A 16,057-nucleotide genomic window follows, 5' to 3' on the forward strand; every position below is an offset into this window, starting at 1 on the left:
TGTGTGTGTGTGTGTGTGTGTGGATGTATTTATGCAGTTGTGTGGGTTGTGTAAGCATCCAGCACCACCATGGGGTTCCATTATTATTTAATGTTATCTCATCTGCTTTGCTATACACACACACACACACACACACACACACACACACACACACACACACACACACACACACATTTCGATTGGATCTTTGCTTTACTGATCAACTTCAGCTTCTCTAACTGAACTAACTGCAGGAAAATCAGCAGCGTTTCAGGTTGAGTGTGTGTGTTTGTGTGCTCCAAATATTTCTGCTATACCTATTCAGTGAAGTGCAAGAAGTGTCGAAGTGTTAAAGCAGGAAATTGAGTAAATGGCAGTAAATGGAAAGATTTGTTCAAAGCTTCTTTTTTTTATTCCTTGAAAGGTTTTTTTCAGAAAACTTTTACAACATTGCAAAATCTCTGACACGAGCTGAAAAAAATTGCCTGTTCCAATAGAGCTGTGCAGAATTCTTTTTTTCATTCACTGTTTATCTGTTGACGCTGTTTAGCACTACCTTTGTGTGCATGTGCTACTTTTAGACTCTTTATCCCGAAGATTTACTGTAGGGTTATTCCTCTACTGTGTGTCTTTGGGCAGTCTCCTTCTTGAAGTCCTGCTTCTCTGTTCAAATCAATGTTTAACTAATATCTCATTAAACTTTCTCCTCTGACTAATGATTGTTGCAGTACAGCTGTACCCTACTAACACCATTAAATGCTTTTTGATTGAAAGGTTTTTGGAATACATGTGGTCTGATGTGCCACGCAGCTCTGACCTACGTGTGTGCTCTGTCTCCCTGGCAGACATGCCCTGTGTGCAGGCTCAGTACGGGCCCGCCCCTCCAGGCTCAGCCTACTCTGGCCAGTCCTTCAGTTACCCGAACGACAGCTACAGCTCTGACCTCATGACCCCTGACTACACCAAGCTGGACCTGGGCGGGGGTGAGATCTCTGCCGCCGCCACCACCTCCCTCCCCAGCTTCAACGTCTTTGTGGAGGGGAGCTACGAGCCCAAGTCCTCCTGCCTCTACCAGATGCCTACACACAGGCCGACCATCAAAAAGGAAGAGGAGAGCTACCCTACGGCTCCGACACTGGAGGCCATGTCCTCCTCCACCATGTACTTTAAACAGTCTCCACCCTCCACTCCCACCACCCCATCCCTACCCCCCCAGCCTGGCACCTCCTTCCTTTGGGAGGATCACTCCCTGGCTCCTCCGACGCATCCCCACTCTCTGGGATCCAGCCTGGAGACAGGCCCCCTCAAGTCCCCCCGCTTTCCTCACTTCTACCAGCACTCGCCACCCCACAGTGGCGGCAGCGTCGGCGGCTATGAGAGTCTGGGAGGAGGACTGGTTCGAACCTCTTCCTCCTCCTCCTCCTCTTCATCCTCAGTCTCCCATCCTCACGGCCCACCCCTGGAGCAGCCCATGTACCAGCTGCACCGTGGGGCCGGGGGCAGCAGCCTCGCCTTCCGCTCCCTGGCTCTTGGGCCCTGTGGTCCCCTACTAGGAGACAGCCTGCCCTCACCTCCCCCACGTGGTCCCCAAGGAGAGGGCACCTGTGCAGTGTGTGGGGACAACGCAGCCTGCCAGCACTACGGCGTTCGCACTTGTGAGGGCTGCAAAGGCTTCTTCAAGGTAAAAACCTTTCAAAGCTAATCAGTCATATGAGAGTGTTACTCCAAAAACAGAGGCATAATTGTAATTTCAAGCTTCTATTTTTACTTTTAAAAGTATCATCAAAGCTTGAAACTGCAACAGTGCCTCTGTGCTTTTGAAAGTAACTCATCTGTATCAGTGGATCTTGTAGCTTCTAATAAGACATGGCCCAAGTGTAAGTCTTTTAAAGTATCCACTCCTCTTGTGTCTGACCTCAGTGCTTTCAGTCCCACCAACAGACACACAGATCAGATGCTCACACTCACATTCATAACTGACATTCCACCTTAAAATATCGCCTACTATCTGTGAACTAGCTTTAAACTGACTGACATATTTCATTTGAAACAATTTTCTTTTTCCCTTGCCTCGCTCCCACTCTACACCATTCTCTCCGCGCTCTAAATCATTTTTAAAGTCATTACGAAAGCACAACACACCCACAGGGGTCATCTCCTAGCGTGTGTGTGTGTGTGTGTGTGTGTGTGTGTGTGTGTGTGTGTGTGTGTGTGTGTGTGTGTGTGTGTGTGTGTGTGTGTGTTGCGTGAGAATTCGTGATGATAAAAACACATATTCTCTCTCAGACAACCAGGGAAAATTGTCCTCCACGCTTGACGCTCAGCCACTCAGAAATAAAGTGCAGTAAGAGTGCCGTGGAAAAGGAATCCTCCTTGAAATTAAATTTTCCTTTCAGTGTCTTTGTAGTAAATCAGTGGCCACAAAATTGACCACAATTTGCTGACATAATACTCTTGATGATATGAGTCAGTTTGAAATTTGGTCCGTCAAGTGATTCAATCTAACACTTGTCATCTAGGTGTCTCACATCCCATGTTACAACACACGTGCTCACACACACAACACTCAGTTTAACATCACTAAGAGGCAGTTTTTAGTCACACTGATTTTCACACATTTTCCTTGAGCAAGTCATACAACACAATAGACATGACGACAAAATTATCTGACACATGCAAGTGGCTCAACACTTCACTCAGATTACAATAAACTCAAACTCCGTTACACTGAAGACATTTCTTTGCACAGTTTTTGAATTATAAAGTTTTCTGGCACACTTGTTAAGCATTCTATTGGTTGCGTGAGACAAGAGAGCGAAATTAAGAGACAGCAAGAAGGAGGGTGCAAACACAGAGGTAATTGAATAATGCCTCTGGTAGGTGGAAATGAATTATCCTTCTTTTCAATTAGTTTCACAATTTGTTTTTATTTAGTAATTAATGAAAGCAGCGTCTGGTGGCAGCAGGCCGCGGGCTGTCTGCTTGCTGTAGCGCTCAGCAGCCACACAGCCTGTCAAACCTCACTATGTTTCCTTTACACACACATGCAGATGCAACCAACCATGCACACCCCAATGTATGCACACAACCACACATCCACACATAGAAAAACATGTTTATTCATACAGAATCTTGTGCATATTTTCCAGGCTGTTACAACCTGAATACAGGATGTAACAGCAGAAACTAAAACACACCTTTCACACATGTGCTTTTTTCCATATTCATTTTATCAGGCACATTATGTCCATTATCCTGATGGTTTTATTGTCCCCTAAAAATATGTTTCTGATTATATTTAATTATTCCTGAATAGTTATTAGTAGAGGTTTTCTGTAAATTATTGTTATTTCATTTGTGCAATTTGAAACACATTTTCACTGTGAATTAATTTTAGCTCTTAAACAAGTAGTTAGTTTTTCCTCTTAATTATTTTGGCAGAATAATGTGTTCCATTCACTGGTTTCCATTAATTCAGTGAATCTATTCAGAATTGAATTTTTAAAATTAAAAACTAGATGTCAGCTGTTAGTGTAATACAAAGATTATGTTAGAAACAAAAAAGAACATTAAAAAGCAACCTATTTTTATGCACCCCCTGTCCTAACCAGTGAGTTACTTTAGCTGTGCTTTTATCAGTCAAAACACCCGCTCAGCTCAGTTCATTGCACATGATTTTTATTTTCCATTGCTTGCACAGCGTACAAGTCATAAAAAGGTTGTGAGGTGGCAGTGGTGAATGAAGACTGAAAAATACACTGGATGGTAACATACAGATAAATGCACATATGAGGCATATAAATTGACCATTTTATTCATTCAGAAAAAAAATGCTACCAGATAAACACCCACACACATGCACAGACATAGATATATGTATCTGCACTTTTAATTAGGTTATAAAGGTTATTAAGTTATGCCATAAAGAAAACACAGATTCCTATACATTTTTTTTTTTTTACTACAAACCACCCATGCACTTTCTCTATAGACAGAGAGTCTGATTACCTCCGATTAAGAAGCAAAAGAGAGGAGGGGAGAGAAGAGACAGCGGGAGGAGGAGGAGGAGGAGGAACAAAGTCCCTAAAGGCTTTTAATTTAAGCCAAGGCTATTAGCACATGTTACATGTCAAGAATCTGCTTCTGCATGCCTCCATCCAGCCCCCACAACACCCGCAGCATGTGAGCCTCTGGAAGAGTGTCTTCATTTGTGAATGTGCTTTTAGTGCACATAACTCGTTTTTCACTTGAATTAAGTCCTTGCCCACACAAGCACTGCTGCCACCCTAAAGTTTCAGATTCTGGGAGCAAGCAAATTTTAAATTTGTCATATTTTGTCCTCATAGTGAAATTCAGCAGATGACGTGAGGATAAATTACAGAACAGATGAGATTAATTAAAATAGAATAAAGTAAACTCCACACTCTTACACACACATTAATAGGCTGCCCTAAATAGCTGACAATATACAGAGCACAAGAGGGATCTACAGATTTGATAATTGTACTGAGATAATTTGATTTGTGTGTGTGTGTGTGTGTGTTTGTGTGTGTGTGTGTGTGTGTGTGTTCACCTGCACATATATGGAGCCAGCCCATTGATAATTATCAGAGACTACTGAGTTACGCAGTATTAGCTCTGATATGTACTGTCTCTGCTCAGATGCCAGTCATGCTCCACGCTGCTTATTAGAAAGCAAAGTCACAAGCACTTCGACCTTACACACACACGCACACACGTGCGCGCGCACACACACACACACACACACACACACACACACACACACACACACACACACACAGCAGTGGAGAGACAGGCTGGCACTCACTCATGAGAGCTTAATTTATCAGAACCTTAACTGATCATTTCAAACACAGGCTTTTCTGGGAACCAGCTATCTTATAAATTAGGCCCTGAGGTCACTGAAAAACTTTGTCCTCAAACAACTACCAGGGTCAACCCAGCCTGCATCACTTTCACCTGAACCCCCAATACCCTGCAGGAAAAACATCAACTCTTATTGCAAAAGGTGGAGCTGAGGAAAAAAGATTATCCTTAAAATTCAAACCTCAAAGTATCACTCCACACAAAAAGCTGACAGAGCTCAAGAGTGTTTGCTGCTGGACAACATGTACAAGAAAGACAGTGTTAATGTCTTTAAACTTTTTGCTGGCCTTGTTTCAGAGTTGTAGAGGTGTAAATAAATGCTGGCATGTTGAGGCTTTGTGCGTCATCCACCTTCTCTCTCGGACTCCCACTAAACGGATGCTATTTTCCCTCAACCACATTAATGACCATAACTAACTTATCCCCTCGCGCACGGGTCACTGACCATTGAAGGGATGAGAGGGAGACATTCACAGTGATCTGCGATGCCATGGCAACCACTCTCATCCGGCGCAGGCGCCCATTACGCGCCAGTTCCGCACTCGCGCCGGAGCATATGAAATAATTGGTGTGTTATTGGTCTCCCGGGGGCACGGGCATGTGTGGCGCTAGGGGTTCCTAATTGGATTTATTTATTTTGATGTGTTTTAGAGGCGTTGAAGAAGAGGGGAAGCCGCGACACTTTCCGTGTGTTCCGTTTGTTTAATTTACAGTTTGTTGTGGCGCTGCCTTGCCTGAGTGGACTAAAGTCACAGCTTGACAGCGTTTGAAATGAACACTTTTTTTTTTGTAAATTAAATTGTTTCGTGTAACAGAGTTGCACCCCAGGCAAAGGTTTGCTGAAGAGTTTTTATCCTTCTGCCAAATACGCCTATAAAGATTGGCAACATGCAACAGGAGGCCTCACCGGGTTTGTGAAACAACAACTGGTGATACAGGAGTGTGGTTTGTTTATAATAAGAATAATTACCGTATTTTAATAGACTTAATCTGCATTCTCACACTGCACTCGCCTATAAAATGAAGAAGCTAGTAGACTCTAGCCAGTGTCTGCCTACTTCTAACTCACCTCAGGGAAGTTTTCATTGGGTCATTAGTGCACTTACTCCACCTTGAGAACACTTGACTGTGTCTTCATACACAACTTTATCCAGTCCCGAGCGCGCGGGATTGTGCGCGAGAGCGTACAGGCATTCACTACCATCTCTGTTATTATTGTCTTTCATTCACGCGGGGAGCGCACCCGGCCCCCACGTGGCCCGTTTCTGATTTCATTTTAATAAGGTCAGTAATAATCGCGCGAGCCAGCCGAGGAGAAAACAGCTCCCGCGGGGCCCATTGAGGGAGGCGCGATGCGCGAGGCCCCGGAGGTGCCACGAGCTGACCCGCGAGCTTCACAAACAATCTGATCACGCAGCTCTTGCGGCCGCTGTCCCCCCCTCCTGTCTCGCGGGACCCGCCTCGGCACGCCACGCGCTCGGTCCCCATTGTCAGCTCCGGCGCTAATAAAATTGTCCCTCCTGCAGGCGAGTCTTGTTGGAAAATTAATTTTATCTAATTATACTGATGTCACCGCCGCCTTTCAGCGCGTAATTAAAATCTGACCTGCGAGCTTCTGCTTTCATTCTTTGATGGGGAGAGGAAAAAACAGAAATTGAATTAAACAAATCACATATTAGGTGGATGATTGTGTTTGGAGGCTGATTATCGGTATGCCTGTTTCTTCTCTCTCTCTCTCTCTAGCGCACCGTGCAGAAAAACGCCAAGTATGTGTGTCTGGCCAGTAAGAACTGTCCTGTGGACAAGAGGAGACGCAACCGCTGCCAGTACTGCCGCTTTCAGAAGTGTCTGAGTGTGGGCATGGTGAAGGAAGGTAAGAGACCACACACCTTATACACACTGAAAACAATGAAAACAGGTCAGGGAGTACACATACCGGGATGGTGCAGCACAAATATGACTTCCAGCCCACGAAGGTAAAGTTTGTCTCTGCAATTACGCTTTAATAGGCCAGTAATGACCTGGCCTGTGGCATCATCACACACATCCATGCAGCAGTAACTCCCTTATCCAGTGGAGGAAGCAAAGCAGAAAATACACCATACCAACAATAAGCGCCCATCACCTTTTTAAACCTCTGAATCTGGGATGATTTGAAGGTGTTGCAGAGACACAAAAGTGGCCACCCCGCTCAAAGATTCTCAGACTTTCCATCTTTCCATTTGTGTCATCAGGTCTGATATAGCAGACTTGCTGCATAGAGATGTTTGGGGGATGTGTAAAATCAGCTTGGCACCTCATTCTGCCCTCATTTCCCATGAGGTTTCTCACCTGTCTTACACATGTCATGTAATACCCCCACCCACATACACACACACTCAAATAAACACAAACAAACCCACACACCACACACACTTCTCTTTCCCATTAACACATGTCTGCAGCCCATACAACAGCTTCACTGCCATCTGCTGGTTATAATAGCCACCTGTATAGGGATTGTGGGAATGTTGGTGAGGCCCCGTGGAAAGAGCTTACTTTCAGACAGAATTCCACGGCCATATAATACTAATAACAGGCCTATCAGTAAGAGAATAGAAGTTCTTTGTGCATGCATGCGTAAATATTCAATTGAACAACCTCTTCATTATTGCGCCCTGTCTTCTATCTTCTCTGGTTCACAGTGGTACGCACTGATAGCTTGAAGGGGCGCCGAGGCCGTCTGCCTTCCAAACCAAAGAGCCCCCTGCAGACAGAAGCGTCTCCTCCTTCTCCACCGCTCAGCCTGCTCTCCGCTCTCCTCAGAGCTTATTCCCACTGCACGCCCCGTGACCTCGACTACAGCCAGGTACCCCCCACAACACCCGACTCATTTCATTTCAGTTACAGAAATGTATGTGTTCATTGAGAAATGCAGCTAGTGAAGTGTTTTTTCACTCATTTCTCTACGTCCCACAGTTCAGTGCTGCCGACCCTCCCTCCTCCTCCTCAGATGCCGAGCACATCCAGCTCTTCTACAGGCTGCTCACCATCTCGATGGAGACCACGCGGTGCTGGGCTGACCGGCTGCCCGGCTTCTCCGAGCTTCAGCGCGACGATCAGAACCTGCTCATAGACTCTGCCTTTCTGGAGCTGTTCGTCCTGCGATTGGCTCACAGGTAAGAGGGTGGAAAGGGAGCCTGTATTGTACCAGAACAAACAGCATGATGATACAATGGATGACAACTTTAACACTTTTAATTTCACTTTTTTTAACAAGTCTCCACTCATACAAACACCTCTAAAACAGTTTTGGACACACTTATGACTTTATCAGCAACTTAACTCCATTTGGCATCTCACTTTGTGTAAATAACAACAGGCAGTTGATATCCTTTACCGTTACAGTACAGTGTGTAACTGTGCTGGCAAAGCTGTGTGCTGCTGTGTTGGTGTATCTCCAGAGTAGGAGGAGTGGAGCTGAGTAATCGCCATATGATCCAAATTATGAATGGAGTCTGTAGCTATGACAGCAGCTGCACCCACAGAGTTCCGCTCTGCTCGTCTGATATCTGACGCAGAGAGAGCTCTGTGTGTGTTCTGCCGGCTAAAACTGTGCTGACATTGTGAACTGTGAATTGACAGGATCAATTCCATCTAAAAAGTAGTCAGCTGAGGAACTGAAAAGGGCTGTTATGGAAGGAAATACATATTCAATTCAGCTGACTGAAATAAACAGGGAATTAACTTAATTTACCTCATGCGTCCAGTGATGTCGTGTCGTGGTGATGGTGTCGTGTGCTAGATGCATGGAGCTGAATGAGTCGTAGTAGATGGTAGTGTGTAGTGTACTGATGTGGTGTGTGGCCTTGTGTGTGTGTGTGCGTGTGTGTGTGCGTGTGTGTGTGAAAGCACGTGTGTGTGTCTCACTCGTGGGTACCTGTGGTGCCTTTATGGCTGCCCCAGCCCGTCTTTGCTGCAGAGCTGCCCTGGGTTACCGGTCTGTTCTCGTAAGGCATGTGGCTGGTTAAATTTATGGGGAGGAGGGAGGGTCGGGCTACAAGCTCATCCTTTTGTCCGCGCTGTCATCTAGGGCAGAAACCAACACAGGCAGACACACAAGCGCACTTACTCACACTCACTGATGATGTAGAATCCCAACTTTCTCTCTTCCTCCCAGTGCGGGTCCAGGTGCAGGGTGGGTAGAGGATGGGTGGTGGCATCACAGTCCCAGCAGGAGGGGGATCAGGCTGGGACTCTGACTCACGCTAAATGGTGGACTCATAGCGGCCTCTATCAAACACACACACATGCTCACGCACACTGCTCATCTTCCCATCAGCCAAACTCCCACGGCACAGAGGAAAACACACACAAACACAGCACTGTCTTACTTTCTCTCTTTTCCGTGAGAGCAAAGGATGTGGTCCACACTCCCATCTCACTGTTGACGCGGCCCTGCATTGACCCCGTGTTTAACTCAGATGCCTTGCAGACCACCCCCCTCCCCCTGCAAGCGTATGTCTGTATGCCTGTGAGTGTGTGTGTCTGTGTGTGTAGAGTAAATTTGCTCCGCTCTTCTGGACGGGCATTGCTGTAAGCACCCCGTTACCAAACAGTTTCTGTGGTTATTGGTTGATTACCGTGGTGACAGTGTAGTCAGGGGTGAGTGGAATGTGTGGCAGACATCCAGCTGTGCGTGTGTGTGTGTGTGTGTATATATATATGTGTGTGTGTGTGTGTGTGTGTGTGTGTGTGTGTGTGTGCATCTGCCTGGCTGCTTGTCTGCCAGCCTGTCTGTATAGTTTTGCTCATGTACTTCTGTCAGACATGGGTCAAATTATTTTGAAATAATTCTTAGCATTGTTTTTACGCTGCTTAGTGTGCTTGTTGGCTGAGTTTTATTTAATTAGGACAATGCAGACATTGTCAGTTAAACTCACAGACGTAGTGAAATGGCTTCATTTTATTATTAAGTCACAAGGCTTATAGCTCTTAAGAAGTTCTTTTTCGGTCATACTGAGTAAATTCCACTCATTTGATTGCAGTAGAAGATAAATGTATCCCATTTCCATTTTGCAGCATCAATTTATCAATCCATCATTAAAATGCATAATGTTGCATATAATAAAATTCCAAACTATTCAATGCTAAATTTGAAAGAAATGTAGTAAAAACATGCAGGCTAATAAGATTTTTACATTAAAAAATAATGATGCAGCCGTAAAACCGATGCCATACTTGGTTTAAATTTTGCTCAGTATTAGTGCACAAAAGCAATGGGCAGCTCCAGAATTCAGTGCACCTTTGAATATGTGCTACATTTTGCAAATAAGAAAATAAATTGTTGTTAAGGAGTCAAGAATGCAGGTTTGTGACCGAAGGTTGCTGACTTGAACCTCAGCCTACAAGAGACAATATGGAGAGTGAAAGTCTGTCTCAGTAACAGGAGATGGGTCTCTCCCTGCCTTATGTATCCTCTCCTGCATGAACCTTGCCTTTCTTTAATTATCTTCCCTCGTTCAGGGCTTAACATTTTGGTTCCGATAGTGAGCTCTAATAGTTTTTTTTGTGTGTTGTTGTACTTATGTACGACTGACAGAACTGATGATGTGCAAGCATCTGTGTGCATGTGTTCTGCTAAGAGTGGGTGGAGTACGTCTTTTAAACTGTAGTAAGGATAATTGCACACAAATGGTATTTCATCTTCTCCTCATAACTGCTAAACCAATGTTTGTGCAGGGTGTAATTTGAGGCTTCCCTTCTTTCCCCCCATTTCCCCTCCTCTCTCTCTCTCTCTCTCTCTCTTTCTCTCTCTCTCCCTCTCTCTCTCTCTCTCGCTCTCTCTCACTCGACCTCTCGCTATTCTCGCCATCAGCTGTTTTCCAACCACCCACTTCGGCCTTTCCGCCTTTGTCCTGCATATTCAGACTGTCTTAGCTTTGTGCAGCCTTTTGTTGTCCTCTTGAGATCCACCAACTAAACACTGTACCAGCTCTCTGCAGAAAGCCATGCTCTTCTTTTAGGCACTAATAAAGACCAGTCATAGCCCTCCCTCATTCGCTGCTTGTTCTCTCTCCCTCTCTGCTTGATGGCAAAGGAGTGGGATGTTGTGTGTCGTGAGTAACTGATGGTTAAATACATCTGAGAAGCCTTTTCATTTCCTCATTAAGGCCTTGTGTTTCCACTGCACACCGCAGCCTGGGCACATTAAAGCCATAAGAGTTTACCTATCTGCAAATACACACACACATAGAGCAGCCCTCTGCCCTAACCCTTCACCCCACCCTGCCAAAAGGAAACACAGGAATGTTTTAAAATGCTATAATTTGGAAAACACAACCTTAATCAGCTGCATGCCTGTGTTTGATGTGTGTCCCGTTTGTGTGTGAGTGTGCATACTGCCAGGTTTTCTCATTGTTTTTATTGTAATTGTTTCCTTGCCCCGGTATCTCAAGCCATATTTACAATACATGAGGGAAAATACAGCATTTCATTAGAAGAGAGATCCAACCAGAGTCTTCATCTTCCTTTTTCTCTCTGTTTTTCAGGTCGATGTTGTCAGAGGATAAACTAGTGTTCTGTAACGGCTTGGTGCTGCACAGGTTCCAGTGCCTTCGTGGGTTCGGAGAGTGGCTGGACTCCATCCGGGATTTCTCCACCCACCTCCAGAGCCTAAACCTGGATGCCTCTGCCTTCGCCTGCCTGGCCGCCCTCGTACTGCTCACAGGTAAAAACACATGCCAATAACGTCAGATTTCATCATCAGGAGAAAATAAAATGAACAAAAATAGCAACTTGCTTTCTTTCATTTTTAAAAGTATATCACTATTAGGCACAAAGCTGTCCCTCTCTACTACAAACAAGCAACTGCTGTCAATCATACAAGCTATTTTAACATAAATATACTGATACAATTCCACACACACACACACACACCTACACCTTCTTCCCTTTGTCCAGCGCTTTGTCTGCGGGTGATTCAGTGTGACAGTGATCAGGTGGACACATCCACTAACGTCACACATTCGCTGAAAAACACACATGTGCATGTGTGTTCTCACACATCCTTGCCTGAAACTAGAACTTGATACCCAGAAGCACCTGCTGCACCTGCCACACACCTGGCCCCCTAATCAGTGTGCATGTGTGAAAAATGGAGGGAGAGTTACAGCTTTCTCTGCGAACACACATCTGAGACGAACGGAGGAGACAGGAGTTTAGTTGTCAGTAAAGCACATTAGAAATGCATTAGAAATAGTCAATTACCTATGTAGCCCAAGGTGACAGAGGACGCCTGTGCAATTAAGTGTTCACATTTCATTTTTTTCACCTTCACGTCAGAGTCTGGCTCTGTACATAAATGTGTAATGGGTAAAATATCCCTCCCCCCACACTCAGCTTCCTTACCTCACCCTGCCCCCTGCCACCTCCTCCTCTTCCTCCACCTCCTCTTCCTCTGTCTAAGCCCTCCAACCCCATCCTCACTCTCTGGGGGAGCACTTAACTCTGTGCTTGATCGACCAGCCCACCGTGGAGCACAGCTCCGGAATGGCGTCTGCGATGTTCTCAGTGGCGCTCTGCCACCTCGGCAAAACACACAGTGCACTGCCACGACAGAGCCGCCAGAGCCACCAGGCAATCGACCACTTCAGAGTGGCCTGTGCAGAAAGGCAGTCATCGATCCCTCCCCAGGAGCTCGCACACATAGAGGATAGGGAGAGCAAAGAGAGAGGGAAGCAAGAGCGTGTGAGAGGTCTGAAAGCCGCAGTGAAAGGAGGGCTGGAGTGACTCTGCAGCCGCAAACACAGAACAAACAAAAGAGTCCCATAAACAAACAATAAATAAGCTTCAGATAATGGATACCTCAAAGTGAGACTGGTCTTAGCGACAGCCTCCCTGCAGCATGAACCAGCTTGTGTATGTGTGTGTGTTTGTGTGTGTGTGTGTGCGTGTGTGTGTGTGTGTGTGTGTGTGTGTGTGTGTGTGTGTGTGTGTGTAGCTGGACAACCTGTTCTCTACAGAATGAGTTAGTGTCACATTAAGCTTGGTGCGGGTGCCACTGGAGTTGCTATGGGCAGCAGTGTGTATGTGTGTGTGTGTGTGTGTGTGTCTAATTTCATTTGGCTGCTCACAGGGCCGAATAATCAGCTAATTGTTGAGCACTTTTGTTTCTGTCATTGTCTTAAATTGCAGGGACTATTTGTGTGTCTGTGTGAGTGTGTTTGTGCAAATGTTTATATATATGTATGGTGTGTGTGTGTGTGTGTGAGTGTGTGTGTGTGTGTGTGTGTGTGTGTGTGTGTGTGTATGTGTGTGTATATGTGAGTGTACGTAAACAGTGTGCAGGGGGCTTATTAGGTTAGACTGTGTATTGATCTGTAGTGAGTGAGACAGGTTAAGGCCTGTTAAGAACATGAGCCATACAGGCTAATGAGGTGGAATTCAATATAAAAGAAGATGTAGCTAATGCTCTTTAAGCTGAATGAGCTCTGATGTATGTGTGTGTGTGTGTGTGTGTGTGTGTGTGTGTGTGTGTGTGTGTGTGTGTGTGTGTGTGTGTATATTTCTTTTTTCCACTGACTTAATTTTTGCTGTTTAATGAATTATTCTCCTAACGTCTCTGTCTGTCTTTCCACAGAGCAAGTCCCAGGTCTGAAGGACTCAAAGCGGGTTGAGGAGCTGCAGAATAAAGTGATTTGTTGTCTCAGAGACCACCTGGGTTGTGGCCCTTCTTCCTCCTCGTCCAAGGCTGTACCCCCCTTGAGTCGTATTCTGGGTTTAAGAACGGAGCTCCGTTCCCAGAGAACCCAGGGCCTTCAACGAATCTTCTACCTGAAGCTGGAGGATCTGGTACCGCCTCCACCATTGATTGACAGGTTCCTGGACACTTTGCCCTACTGACAGCCCGGGTTGTCGCACAGAGAAAGACCCATGTCACGTCCTGTTCAGGCCTTTTTTCCCTCCCGAGGAGCACACACACACATCCAGAAGAGAGACTCACTCCCCTCTGACAGATGCAGAGCAGAGAGAGCCAATCAAATGCTTTTCACTCAACAGGACAACCAATCAAGAACGCCTTTTCACTCAAACGGACAACCACCTAAATGCTTTTCACCAGTATAAAAGACAATTACTCAAACGCTTTATCACTTTTTATTTGATCCTCCTATTTTTCTCACACGAGGGAGGATGACGAGGCTGAGATGGATGATGGAAAAATGACTTTTCACTGTCCTCTCTCCGTCTGGGTGGCAGCTCATCCAGCAAAAAAAAAACAAAAAAAAAAACAAAAAACAAAGAACACCAAGGTTTATGAGTACTGTTTATCTGTGTTTTGGCCTGGCTCATCCAGTCTGAGGACTACTTTTTAATAAAAAGGAGAGGGGAGGTGTCATTGTGATCGAATGTTATCAAAGTTGAAGACGTCCCAGTGAAACACAAGTCACTGTGCATTCTACTTCCTCCTGCTGAAAGGGAAGAAGAGGGCGTTTTCGTAGTGAAATGTCAAAGGTCAGACAGTGCAAGCATAGACATGCAGAAACATCACAAAGCAGGACACAGATATTTCATAAACACGTGGAAGTGGCTGTTGAGTTGGGCTCTTGATTCCAAGTGCAATTTTTTAAGTGCTATCTCACCACAAAAGGAAGAGAGACGGAGAAGGAATGGTTTAATTTCAAACTCTAAATTATTTTAATACAAAGACTTGTCCTGTACTGTCAGTAGCTAAAAGAAAAAGAGACAGTCTCCGTCTGGCTTTAGACAGCAGAGGAGATACTGTGCACTAACGATTGATAACTGAGTCACCCAGACTTGAACTTGCTCTAGTATGTTTTTTTATTTGTATCAACTCATTTTGAAATCATAGGTTGAGTAGGAGTATGGAGGAATGAGTATGGACTGAAATTGGCTTTTGAAGCACTTACACCCTGAGAAGGGCTAGAGGCACAGACACACACCCTACCTGCTCGCCTGGAGGACGGCAGGGAGTCGGGGAGAGGAGGGTGCTCGACAGATAGCTGTACGTCCAGGGGTGGAACATTCCGCAGTCATGCTCTTTTTCTATTTGTTTCTATTGTGGAGGCCGTGTGAGAGTGTGGAGGACATGGTTGCATACTGTCTTTGTGTGTACGCTTAGAGAAGCCAGGATCATATGCATGGTGTGTTTTAAGCTGTCAAGAGCTGCCATAGCCTGTCAAAACAGCTCGACCTGTGTTTGTGTCTCAGACTGCGGCTCTATGGGGATCTCCCTGGGCCTCTACCACCCACTCACACACTCACGGCAGCAGTTTGAAATATGAAAAAAAGCAAATTATATAGATATAAATATAAATATAAATATATATATATATATATATATATATAAAAAACTAATATTTTGAAGTGTTTTTAGCTTTTTCAAATATTGTGGTACGAGTTGTGCATTGTTTTTTGAAGAAGAGAAACAAAAAAGAAAAAAAGTTGCTGTTTTTTCAATGTCCCTCTTTGGTTTGAGTTTCCTGTTCGTTTTTTTTTTTCTCTTTGGTTCACTGGATTTTATGTTCAGCACTTTGAAATCATAAACTAGTTCTGATTAATCTGCCTGACTGTGTCCTGTGTTTTGATTCTTTAAAATTACTTAACTCTTTCACACAAAATGAAAAAAAAACATTTAAACTTTTTTAAAGTAAGCTAACAAATTTGAGCTGATTTTGCATAAAATATGTGCGTATGTGTGTGCATGTGTGCGTGCGTGTGTGTGTGTGTGTGTGTGTGCGTGCACGCGCGTGTGTGTGTGTGTGTCTGGTCAGACACAAAAGCCTCTTGGCAGGTAAAAGGCCTCGTCTCTCTCCCGAGGGACCCTTGGGCTCTCAGAGAGAGTAGAGGGGGATTAAGAGAGCAAGGAGGGGGAGGAAGAGGGAGGAGAGGAGAGATTCATGTTAGCATGAGGTCCAGATCAGCCTCCAGCCTCGTTAAACACCATCGATCGCCATGGTGACATTTCACAGCACATGCCGTCTATACTGTCACTGCCATCACTCACTTTCCCTCCTGCGCAACAGCGTGAGCACTAACACACACACACACTCTCTCTCTCTAGGACAGCCAGGTGATTGATAGTAACTGTGGTACTGAAATTGTGAAGTAGTTCTATCTGTGTGTGTGTGTGTGTGAGATATAAAGAGAAGAGTGTACCAGAGTAAAGTTCAGAGTGAGTACATCAGTGTGA

General features: G+C 45.1%; 1 protein-coding gene across 1 annotated transcript in view; it reads left to right on the plus strand.

Moving 5' to 3' along the window:
• The window catches only part of nr4a3 (nuclear receptor subfamily 4 group A member 3), a 26,327-nt gene extending 11,161 nt beyond the window's left edge, over positions 1-15,166 (plus strand). The window contains exons 3-8 of the mRNA XM_022765835.1: positions 825-1,660; positions 6,610-6,739; positions 7,551-7,714; positions 7,825-8,024; positions 11,397-11,575; positions 13,487-15,166. Of these exons, the coding sequence (XP_022621556.1) occupies positions 827-1,660; positions 6,610-6,739; positions 7,551-7,714; positions 7,825-8,024; positions 11,397-11,575; positions 13,487-13,749 (1,770 nt within the window). The 5' untranslated portion in view covers positions 825-826 and the 3' untranslated portion in view covers positions 13,750-15,166. The remainder of the gene's footprint in view (positions 1-824; positions 1,661-6,609; positions 6,740-7,550; positions 7,715-7,824; positions 8,025-11,396; positions 11,576-13,486) is intronic.
• Positions 15,167-16,057: the final 891 nt, after the last annotated feature.

This window comes from Seriola dumerili, unplaced genomic scaffold, assembly GCF_002260705.1.
Source record: "Seriola dumerili isolate Sdu_G_001 unplaced genomic scaffold, Sdu_1.0 BDQW01000758.1, whole genome shotgun sequence".
NCBI lineage: Eukaryota > Metazoa > Chordata > Actinopteri > Carangiformes > Carangidae > Seriola > Seriola dumerili.